General features: G+C 38.7%; 1 protein-coding gene across 9 annotated transcripts in view; it reads right to left on the reverse strand.

Moving 5' to 3' along the window:
* SYNE2 (spectrin repeat containing nuclear envelope protein 2) overlaps positions 1-12,350 on the reverse strand; it is a 174,777-nt gene that overhangs the window by 40,279 nt on the left and 122,148 nt on the right. For 7 of the 9 annotated variants that reach the window (XM_085225782.1, XM_085225787.1, XM_085225786.1 and 4 more), the window contains 11 exons: positions 11,563-11,739; positions 11,155-11,322; positions 9,673-9,822; positions 7,714-7,884; positions 6,467-6,600; positions 5,952-6,156; positions 3,700-3,879; positions 2,908-3,036; positions 2,301-2,455; positions 1,786-1,933; positions 557-651 (listed from right to left, as the gene is read on the reverse strand). In XM_085225782.1, the coding sequence (XP_085081908.1) occupies positions 557-651; positions 1,786-1,933; positions 2,301-2,455; positions 2,908-3,036; positions 3,700-3,879; positions 5,952-6,156; positions 6,467-6,600; positions 7,714-7,884; positions 9,673-9,822; positions 11,155-11,322; positions 11,563-11,739 (1,712 nt within the window). The remainder of the gene's footprint in view (positions 1-556; positions 652-1,785; positions 1,934-2,300; positions 2,456-2,907; positions 3,037-3,699; positions 3,880-5,951; positions 6,157-6,466; positions 6,601-7,713; positions 7,885-9,672; positions 9,823-11,154; positions 11,323-11,562; positions 11,740-12,350) is intronic. The other 2 variants (XM_085225784.1, XM_085225781.1) reach the window with 1 other exon arrangement.

The raw sequence follows: 12,350 nt of genomic DNA on the forward strand, positions 1-12,350 counted from the left end.
CAGTTGAATCTTTGCTCACAAACTTTATGCCTCTTCTTCCTCTACACTGATTAAGAGGAAAGCATAACATCATAATAAAAAACAGGTTCAGCTGTTACGTTCTGGATTTTGTGGGGTCAATGACTTAATGCACCATCATTTGAGCTTGGGGCTAGTGTAAACAGTCTCACACCTTTGTACTTTAATTTGAAGTGGAGAGGTCTGGGAAGAGAGAAAGGGACATCTATATGCAGCATTCTCATTACCCTCTGCAAGAATTTGGCCTCTCCACCACACTGTTCAAACAACTGCAGGGAAGCAGCAGCAGACAAGGAAACTTCATGTATAGGACAAATTAACTAATCTTATTTGGCAGAACATCCAGTTACTATTAAAAGTGGAGTTTGAGCACATGTGTTTCTGTTTGCAGCTCTTCACACTTTCGCAAAACGCGCCAGGAGATTATTTAAAGAGCAAATCTGGTCAGCAATTTGAGTTTGTGTCCAATCCTGAACGCAAAGAGGAGAACCTATTTGTTGAATTAGCAAGATCTTCAGGAGAAAAACAAATGTATTACCTTTTTTCTGCTTCTCCAGATTCCAGGAACAGTAGAACTTTTGCTATGATAGAATTAAATGTCTGCTGATTTATGGAAATCTCAGTTTGCAGCATCTGAAAATACCATAAGAACAACAGTTTTAACTATTCATTCAACAATCTCTGCTGTGAAAGCTGGTTCTGCTCCTCTGCAGTGACAGCAATAAAATTTTAAACGCCAAAAGTATCTTCAAGTGCTATTATCATATGCACCCTAAAAGATTCCACACTTTTGTAATACCAGGAGGAATATGCATCTATGTGGTAACCCAAAAGGAGCTGATGTTTGCTGGATTCATTCAAGAGAAATGCAAAGTAGACTGAAAAATATAGGAAAGGTATAAAAAAGAGACACAAGGCTGAATTCATCCTTTCTATACTTGTTTTTTTGCAACAAGTGAACTGATTTGAAGAAGCATAAGAGGGAGCAAAGAATTCCTACTTGATCCCAGTGAATATCATTAACACGCAGAGACTTTATGCCGTGTGGAATTAACATCAGTTCCTTGGGGTACTGTGAAGCTCTTGCCTACTGCAGTAGCACAAAGCTCGCTCTAAGAGTTCCTGACACTAAACTTTTACCACGTGACTTTTTACCAGTATTTTGTTTATTTTTCCATTTCCCTTCCACTAGGACAAAGTCTACAGGACACATCACTTAGAATTGCATCCACATGCATGGTACCCATCCCCTCTGAAAGACTGATCATACAGGTGTGAAGGGTATCCCTCTTTCTAACAACAGCAAATGTTTGAAAACAGATTTCCACCAAAACCTACAAGCTGGTCAGAAAAGAAATCTGCCATAAAGATATTCTCTTTAAAATGTACTTCGCCCAGGAACTGGTGAGGTTCCTGCTAAATCCTCAGCAAAGTGCCTAGCAAGTTGCCATGGACCGTGGGCTCCAGCATTGTGGGAGCAGACAGGCAGACAGGCAACCAAGCTCAGAGCTGGCAAAAGCTAGGGCTTCCGCAATGCACCACAGGGATACACTCTTAAAGCTCTGACCCATGCAGAAAGCGATCCATTCATTTTAAAATTTTCCCATTTCAGAGCTTTTCTCAGGATAAGTACAAAGTCACATTTCAAAGGAATCAAATGCTCTGTAAAACTCCATACAGATCTAAATTTGAAAGGAACGGTATTTTCCAAGGATTTCCTATCACTTTCATCATTCACGATATTTTGATTTTTAGAGTTTGCTTTACCTCATAGACTCTCTGTTGTTCTTGCAGTTCTTCAAATCGTCCTGGAACATCAGTCTTCAGGGCCTCTTTCATTTTTTCTAGGAATTTCATCCAGTTTTCACATTTCTGAAGGAATTTCTTTTCATCAGTTTGAGTTCCCTCAAGCACACTGTAAAACAAAAGAAATCTTCGAGAACTATTTTGCTGGTGGTTAGTTTCCTGCATATGTTTGCATATGTTTTAACGTGACCGTTACTAATGCTAACACAGTAGTGTTTTGCTTGGCACTTTTCTACCTTTCTTCACTTAATGCCATTTATGTTTTTGCTTCAAGTGACTTGGAACAGAACTAGCCACTAAATCAGAGAACCGTAGAACCATAGAAATACTCTGGAGTAAGTTGGAAGGGTAGAAATCCAATGTAGAAACCCCCTGAGAAAGCTGTGAAAAGCTAGAAATACTTCCCATGCTTTAATTCATTTTCCTCAAAGAAAAGAAAACAGTTAATAACGACTTTTTTTGTTTGCCTTTCATACCTGCAGTGTTCCAAAGCAGTTGCTGTCTTCTGACTCCACTGCCGAGTCAGGCTCTGCATCTTCTTTAAGATGAAGTCACTGACGGGCAGCTTAATGCTTGCCTCATTCAAACTCTCTATGCTTGGAGAAAGGGCAGCAAGCTCTAGAGTGTGATTCTGGAAATAAAAGGGAATTTAATTGCAATCAAAATGCTAACCCAAGAGACCACATTTTTATGTCAACCTCACAGTTTATAGGAAACAAACAGGTCAGTTTCCTTACAGGAGACCAACTTTCTCGATAGTACTGAGCAGATACACATGTGCTGGCACTTGCAGATTAACTCTGTACCCTATATGTATGGTACAAAGACTAGGTCACTGCAGAATAAAGTTGGGAAAAAGGATCTCCCATCAACTCCAAATCCATGTGAATTTCCTCTCCTTCACACAATCCATTTTTCTTGTGACACATACCTGATTTTTATGTATTTTAATAATTTTTTGGGATAAGATTACAGTTACTCTATTGGAAGTGACAAAGCTATGATACTTAGAACATATAATTCCTTAATTGGGACTCTTAAATCCTGATTATTCATCTTTTTTACTCAGGAAATTGAACATACCATGAGCAGTTCTGAGTTGTCTGTTTCTCCCTCTAGATGGAGACTATCAAAGGCATCTGTGCAATTCTTGACATGACCTTCCAGAGTTTCAAGACAGTTCTTAAAATCCTCCAGTTGTAAAAGATTGAACTACAACGAACATTGCAGATTTACATTAATTATGAGCTGGTTTAATAATATATATTTGCTATACAAAAAGAAGCATTAACCAATACTATCAGGAAGACAAAGAGATGTTCAATCCAACTTCCAATGTATTTATAACTCACTGAGTGAAATTCATTGTTTGCACTAGGTAAGTGCAAAATTTAAGCGAAAGCCAATGTCAAGAAACAGAATCTCTAATTCTTGAGAAATTCTTAAATATCTGGAAGAAATGTGGGCACCTGGAATACCTTCTTGTAGATCTGGATTGGTTTTAGGTACATTGTTTTCATTCTTTTTGAGGCAAACTGAAGCCTTTAGGATTGTTCCAAGCAGAGCTGAGAATGTTTACAACTTAGTTTAAAGTTCATAACAAAAAAAGTTTTCTGACTTGTAGTCAACTGAGGGTCCACTTACAAAGGCTTGTTATAGCAATACAAGTAGATAAGAGGCTGAAACCCTTCCTTCATCTGTCCTTTTGGCTTCAAGTGTTATTTCCTTACCTAGTTGACCATACCATCGAGTTTTATTTTCTATAAAACCTGAGTTTTAATTTATTGTTTTGGTTTCATTTCCATTCATGGAATACAGGACTCCAGTGAAGAAGTTAACACACTCTGACAACTAATTTTCTATTCATTAAAGTACCTCCAATTCATCTAACTTCCTCTGCAACATCTTTTCCAAATAGGATGCTCTCTGCAATGGCTGCAGCTTCTCCAACAGAACGGCTTGTGCAGCTGTCCCAGCCTGCTGTTTTATCTGATCAGCCAACTCAGAAATTTGGGAGCGGCATCCCACTATGTTCTGAAGACCATTCTGTAAATTCTGATGAGAGAAGAGGAAATTAAAAAAGAAAAGGTCAGCAAATGAATCAGATCTTCATTCATGTGCCATTTTCATTTAGTATCTTTTGTTGCTGTAACTAAGCTCTTTTGGTTGATCTCCTCTGTGAGCCAAATTCAGACTTTCACTCAGAGGATTATAGGAATTGCACCCACTGACTCTAGTGCTGGGAAAGGCACTGTTCAAAGTTCAATGGAACATCAGTGCAGGCAGTGGGCTTTACTATTTTTACAGAACAGATGAGGGAGAGAAATTAGCATATCCATTTCTACAGACCAGATTTACACTAACAGATGGAGAAACTGGCTCATATTAAAATTGAGAAATTTCACGGTTACAAACTTGACACCTGGACAAGGAATAGCAAGAAGTAATAGTGAAACATACCAATTACTACAAGTTTCATTCACTTTTAGCCATGTGTCTCCCTGGAATTTGCCACTGTATATTGTCTTTAATGTATCAAAGAAAGGCTTTTGATTGATGGTAAAGAACAGACATGCTTCCTTTAAAAGGAAAATGGCTCTTAGATCCTTGCCTCTGTCTTTGGAATGGATCATATTGTAAGCTACTGCTTTAGCAATTTAATAATTTGAAATCATAGAACCATTTAGGTCAGAAAAGACCCATATGATCATCAAGTCCATCTACTGCTTAACACTACCATGTCCACCATTAAAATGTTTGTAACTGCTATAGCCACACATCTTTTAAATACCTCCAGGCATGGCAACTCCATCACTTCCCTATTCCAACGACTAAACTCCTTTTCCACAAATAAATTCTTCCTGACATCTAATCTGAACCTCTACTGTGCAACTTGAGGCCATTTCCTCTTGTCCTATCCCTTGTCACATGAGAAAACCCATTCTGATTTCTTACACTGTGTATTGGACTATACCTGTGTTTACTGTGGTAATATCTACTACAGGATAAAATTAGAGAGATTGAAATACAACTTAAAATGCACATGTAATTTCACATACATGTAACACGACATGTCACTGTTTCCCATTCTTCCAATTCATCATTCATTTTGCAAAATACAATAAATTGTATGTGTCCTATTCATGCAAACTAGAACAGGACCCACAGAGTTACTGGCAAACTACTGGTTATGCCATGCTTAGTAGGTGCAAAAATCTTTCAAAAAATTTCCAGAAAATGTGATGCCTCTTTGCTACCTTGTTTACAAATGCACATGTCACAGCTATTAACAGATCAGAAAGAAGTTAAAATGCTTTGTTCTAAGTTTTGCCACTGTTAGTTATTTCTGACATGGTAAGAAACACATGAGCTCTCTTTCCCTTCACAGAAAATTTCTCAGTTGGTTACATGCAAAATAGGAGACTTTGAACTTCTTCCAGTATGTGGATAAAGTTTCATAAAGTGTGACAAATCACTGCTCTGTTCTGAAATAAGGATTATTGTATGTCTTTATTGCATTTTGAAGAAACCAAAAATGTCAGAACCTAATGACAGTTTGCCTCCTGAAAGAGTCAAATGTACTCTGTGGTCTCAGTATGAAATCTCATTTACCTAAAGTTAGCAGTGTCTGGAATAATATAATGAACTCAGAAATCTGTGAACTTATCAGACCAGGCCAAAAAAAGGACCAAAATCAAATAAAACCAAGTTAAAGACAACTGTAGAAGATCTCAAGACGGTCCTGTATTCTGGAAAACTGGTCTTTTTTTTTTTTTGACAGCTAACAATCTAGTAGATATTATCTCTCCTCCCAAGCTGTGCTGCTTAAAGTAAATCATCTTTGGTTTAATGATCCTTTCCAGCATAGGCGTGATTTTTCGTATAGAGCAGAAAGGGACAGAGACTAAATATTATTGCTCCTCTTTGCTCCCTGGTCAAAGTATTTGAAGGAAAGTAAAGTTTCTGTTAATATGAAAAATCGGATTTCATGTTTTCTACTGACTGGATTATTTTTTTGGTGCAAGGGTGGAGGGGAAAAAGAAGGCGTTCATTAGATTTGATGCTTTGGGGTTTTTTTTGTAAATAAATCCTGGTTTGTATAAGGCAGCAGAAACTTATTCATGTACCTTTACATCCTGTATCCTCTGTTTCAGGGTTTCTATCATATTATCTTCAGGCATGCGGGCATCCAAGAGCTGAGTGCACTGCTCTTCATGCTGCTGTAACTTGGCTGCTGCCTCAGTACATAAACTATCATAGGGCTCCCAGAGCTGAAGCGTTGCTTGCGCTGTCCGCAGCTGATCAGTGATGTCTTCATTTACTGAGCTCCACCTGCCAACGTATCAAATTATGATAAGAGCATTTTGCTTGGAGATGCACCTCATGAATCAGAATATGATTTGGTATAGGAGTCCTAGGGGAATTTCTTTGCATTCACAGCTGGGTTACTGAAAGCCAGTTGACGCAGCATCGTTTTGTGCTCTGTGATCCATCACAAAACAGGTAGCACCAGCCACTCTTCACAAGGGTACCTGAGACAGCTAAGCATTGCTAACAGATTTAGAAATGTGACATACGTTGAAATCCTACCTCAGCAATTTTATTTAATAGTAACAAATATGGCTCTTTTTTGTATGCATACCTGGTGTGTGCCTCTGTGCACTTCTGGTCGATAATCTCTGCAAAGGATGGGGAGCAGTTCTTCTTCAGATTATTGGCAGCTACCTGGAGCTTGGCCCAACTTTCTTCACTGTTCTCCAACTCATCCTGAAGAGACTGCAAAACAGATTATTGAAATGAGTTGTGAAGATCAGTGATGGATGCATAGCTTCCACCATAGATCAGAAGGAATACAGTAGCAATAACGCTACACACCTGCAGCACAGATCAAAAAGTTTGCAAAAAATGTAATGTGTGATCCTAAAAATTAAGAAATTAAAAGAGAAAGGGTTGAAGTGAAAAAATTCTTCAGTCAGCTTATTTTAAACTGAAGTGAAAACCCATAGCTTTGCAGTTACAAAATTAATACACTAGAAATCAGAATGTCTTATTTTTTGGCTGCTGTTCCATGGAAATTTCTGTTAGTGGTAAAGTTGGCTCAGTAACTCATGTCTCCATCTCCACTGTATTCCTCTCCTCCTGACACAGGTGATTGCAGAACCCTGCCATGGATTACATCGGGAAATGATCCAGATTAAAAATGAATAAGGTGAAGTAAGGAAAGAGGTAAGAAGGTCCCCAGTTCCTCTTATTTATTATTTGTTCCTGGGTGAGAGTGGAAGTGTTTAAGCAAACATTATTGCTGAGATGTGCCCAGGAATTACCATCTCAGTCTGACCTGTACCACTGCTGATGTAACTCGAAGATGAGCCAAAAGAGGTATTCTGACACAGGTGTAAAGACAGGTAAGATTTTAGCCATATCTTTTTAAAGCAGTCAGACCGAAGGCCAGTCAGAATGCCCACTGTAAGAACTCAGCTTCTGGAACAGCAGCAGGACAACCCACAAATCTAAACACACGGCTCCTTGCCCAACTTTCTCTTGCACCTGGTGCACAGTATCTCCTCCAGCTGAAGCCTGGTGGCACGTCATCTTCCTGGGAAATGCAAGTGAAAGGGTAAATTCCATTTTAGCCAATGAGCCAAGAGCCAACATCTTTCATTTCTTTAGTGAATGTGAAGTTTAAAGTGAGAAATCTAGAAACAAGCCTTAGTGTCTCTGGTGAATAAAGAATAAATGAGTAAAAAAAAAAAAAATCCACCGACTTCTGAGGCACTATAGTAAAGAGGAAGCTGCTTGAGAGAAAAATGTGTGGTTCTTCCTCAGTGAAGTTTGTTTAAAGGCACAGAAGTAAGCACAGAATTAAGGCAACTTCATTCGTAGATTTACCTGGAGAGTTTTGACCTGGTTTTTCAAAGCTTCCAGTGATGGCACAGAGGGCTTGCACTGGTCTATGCAGTACAAATATCTTGTCATCAGCAGGCTGACTTCTGCATAAATGTCATCATATACTTTCCACTGCTCCAATATTGACTGCATTGAGACCTTCAGCTGTGCAACCTACAAACAAACCACTTGTGTTACAATCTCTTAACTATACAGCCTGCCAAAGATACTGTCTAGGAACTATGGGATTCTCACGTGCAATCAGATGAGAGATTTCCTTCTCATTTTTCTTTGCTTCTTTCATTATTGCAATCTTGTAGCCCTGTACTGAGGCAAGCAAGTTTCCACACTCCTTCAGTGTGACTTATCATTTTTACCCTTCAGTTTCAGGTAAGCACACAGTGTATGTCCTGGGTTAGATGAAACATTAATCTAGTTCAGTATCTGCTTTCACTCATGCCAGTACCAGATGCTTGGGCAAGGCAAAAAGCATGTTTCCATGGAACCTGTTCAGGTGACAGATTTCAGTTCCAGCTATGCATCCACTTAATGGAAGATGAAAGCTTTTCCAAACCATAGTGCACACTAAATAGACTGCGTGAATCGCCATATCATAGTATCACAGTTCCAGGCACACAGGAGTAAATGGATTAATCAACATTATTCTCATTTGAATCATGGCGTAGGTGGGAAGAATCTCTAATTGCTTTTTGTAGCCTGCAGCAAATCACTACCCACACAAAGAAGACAGAAAGACATCATACTCATGAAATGTCTCTGGGCCACAGACTCACAGTCTCAAGATCAAACTACAGATAGTACAAGCAAGGTAGTACACCTCCTTAGCCATGTATTTGAAGTCACAGCCAGGCTCCTGCTGAGGCCACTCGTACACAGGAAGAAGATGCACTTTGTGTTTCATTGCTCGTGCAAACAACTAGGATGTAACAAGCTGCCGTTTCTAAGTTCCATTCTTAAGTCATAAAATACCAAAATTAACATGACCAACAGTGATTGTAATTAGAATCATCACTAGGCTGCTAATCCTGCCAAATTCAAACCTCAGCTCCACACCGAAATGAAGAACTTTCCTTTTTTATCATGCACATACACACAAATCTGTTTTCTAGATGAGAATCAACCACATAACCTTAAAACATTAAGCAGCCTCATCCTGGACTGACATCTCAAAAGGAAGAGTTCAAGTAAAAGGATTCAAGTTTCCCAAAGTTTTGAGGAATGAAATCAGAGCACGTGTAATAAAAAGTATAAAGGAATCTTATCTATAAGCAGAATTACTGGATCACACATAATCCTCACCAATATATGGCTACTTATTATCACAAATTAAAACCCTTAGCTGTAGCTATTATTAGATCTTTTGTATCTATCAGTTATACCCAGTAAGAAAGATCAGTTTCAAGTATAAAGCTAATATAACTACATATGCAGACTGTCTTGGAGTCAGTTTGCATGGAAAACTAATCTGCCTGTTTTTCCTTGAAGCAACTGAGGATTACGTAGAGTTTGAAGACAGTGGAAGCCACCCAGTCATGAAGAGGAAAGAGCAGCTGGGAGGCAGAAAAACTCCAGTGCAAATAGAGCATATTCCAGACAAAGACCAGAGTACAAATTAGAGAAGCAGATCAAGTAAGAAAGCATAAGATAACAGAAAAATATTCATGCCATTTCTTTATTTTCTTAAACTGCAGATGGGTCTCTGTCCCTCCTCCCCCTGCTTTGACATCAGACTTTTTTTCTTTCTTAATTTTGGAAACAGGTTAATTTCTGATATGGGACAGACTGAAATGGAAGTTCTTAGAAGGTTAAGATTAAAAATACTCTGTGGGGTTTTTGTTTGTTTGTTTTGTACCAGCTTCTGATACTTCATAAAGAAAATTAATAACAACAGTGGAAAGTATATGTGCTGGAGGAATTCTGAAATGCGATCAAATCATTTACCTGGCTGACAACACTGTCCTTCATTTCACATAGGTCAGCTATTCTGAAAGACAACACCTCTGGGGTTTGTTCTGTACCACCATTCAAAGACATACTCTGCTTCAGCTCATTGAGCATTTTGGATTTAATTGCAAGCTGATTTTCTAGGTCCTAAATGAGAAACAGGAGAGAGAGAAGGAAGTAAAATCTGTAACAATAATGATAAATAAGATCTATTAAGGACAGCATAGAAAAACTTTTCTGTGTAAAGAGCTTAGATAAATACTGCTTTTTAAAACCAGTCTTCTTTGACCACCATTTTAGCCCCAGTACTGAACAGTTGTCTGTAGGAATTCAAAATGACAGCAGTTGCTTAGGCAGTCTTCAGCAGGTAGAACCAGAATCTTTAGTGTCAGTATGGACATCATGTCTGGGAAGAGATCATCAAGAGCTAATTCCTCAGCCACCATGTGGGCCTCTTTGTAGCTCTCCAGATGCAGAAAGACTTCATCTTAATACAGATGTTCCTTACACAACAATTATAAATCTTTACACGCACAGTGGGCCATAACAATTCCCTGTAAAGCTACACTTAAAGTCATGACCTTTCTTTCCTCAGCCTTCTGTCCCTAAAACTTATCAAATTTTGATCTGGTTTTTCTTGAGCAACTAATTTTAATGAAACATTTTAGCCACCTGCATCCAAGCACTGTATCTTGCTGTGAAGAGGGCAGTATTTTAGCCAAAGGTACCCTGTCTTTCTCTCATTCTGACCCTCCAATATATTTTAGAGTGCTTCACAGAGACAAGTAACTCTGTGTATAACAGAATATTCCAGGGAATAACAGCAGCCTACTGTGAGATAGAGACATGTAACTATGGCAATTAAAGAAGAAATATTTTGTGCAAAAAAAAATAGAACAGTATTGAATGAAAACAACAGACTGTCAGAGTAATAGGATCTAGTTATTAGCTGGCTACATCTGCTCCAATTATGACGGAGCTCAGGCCTAGATAAATGCAACAAAACTAAAATACATCCAGATTCTTGAGGGTCGCACAGAAAGATTATACTTTAGAGCACTTGTATAGTCTTACTGTTACACCAAATGAGGCTGTGTAGATCCCAAGGTATTACCACTAGAGAGCCCTTTAAACTAATGGAATTGATAGCATTTGCCATAACTGTGCTGAACAGAGAAAACTATTTCTTTTCACAGCATCTCAAAATACAATCTCTAATATTGTTGCACAACATTCCAAATACCATGAAACAACATGATGCAGATGCATCTTCAGCTGCAGGAAAAAAACCCATAAAATAACAGTTCACATTAACAGTATAACTAGCTTGAACATACCATGCTTTAATTAAAATTACACTGTAGTATTCTAGGAAATGGCAATTTCCTTTACATTTTGTTTCTGTTCAAATCTGTGCAGTTCTTCAGGCTGGATTAAGTGAAGTGTTACGTACATTTTGTACAATAATATCCCACTTACACAGTATTTTACCTTGCAATCATCTAATGTGTTCTGTGCAGAGATTAGACTTGCTGGGGTTTGTAAAGATCTCATTCGATCGCTCTGTGCTTCCAGCCAGTTGCATAAAGTCTGTGCTTTGTTCTCGTTTTCGGTGGCATCTTCCAAAAGGTGTTCTAGGTCTTGTATCTAAAAGAAATTAAAGAAAATTCTAATTTACACAAACCTAGAGGTGGGCAGAAACAGGGCTGCCCCTTCCGTGACAAAATTTGAGACTACGGTATTTTTTTTTCTAAATAGAGCTTTGAACGTAAACATAAAAATCTGTGTTCAGTAGTGTTTTTGGAGAAAGAGTATTTGCAAAATACAGAGCAGTGGTATTGCCAAGATCAGAGTTGTGAGACAGAAAGCAATTAAATGCAATCAAACCTTTCTGTTCAGGGATGCCTGCAGCCTGTGCCACCGCAAGTTCACCTCGCCAAGACACTCAGCAAATTCTGTCCTTTCATATCGCTTGCTTTCCACATCACAAGTGCTCATTTGCAAGAGCGACTGGTTCACAAAATCTACCATCCACTGCTTAAAGTTCATTTCCATCACATATTCCTGGAGAAATTAAAACAAACAACCAAAAAAAAAAAAAAAAAGCATAAAACAATTAGTTCAGCAGTTTTAATCTGATCAGTTCCAGTGACATAATGTGCAGTATCAAAGCACCTGAGAACAGCAGCCACCAGAGGCTAGGAAACATTGTCCTGTGTGAGCCCAGAGCACCGCTTGGTAGCTCTGCAAGGCCAGAGAAAAATACATCTATGTAGGGATTTGTGCCTTGAGGTTGGGCTCCCTGACATCTGCAGATGTACAAGAATGGTGTGAACCCTTCCTGAGACTGGAGCAATAAGCCTCTGTCATTGGAGCTTTAGCATCTAAACAGTCATTAGTCTGCTGCAGCCTCTCTGCAGGGTCATAGACCTGCTCCTTCTTTCTTAGCAGGTCCTCTCTTCTGATAAAATGTTATATTCAAAATCCAAGTTCTCCAGTTAAATGGGTCCTTGCTATAGTGCTGCAAAATTATGAGATATTCCTTGGTGAAAAGGTGGACTAAAGCACAGCACAAATTGAGAGACTAGCTCTGTAAGGAAGCAAAGCTTTCCTGCTCAACACATCCTATAGTCTAAATGCAAGAGTGAGACAGACTGGACTGCATAAGAAGAAGG

This window comes from Meleagris gallopavo, chromosome 5, assembly GCF_905368555.1.
Source record: "Meleagris gallopavo chromosome 5, MGAL_WU_HG_1.1, whole genome shotgun sequence".
NCBI classification, from domain to species: domain Eukaryota; kingdom Metazoa; phylum Chordata; class Aves; order Galliformes; family Phasianidae; genus Meleagris; species Meleagris gallopavo.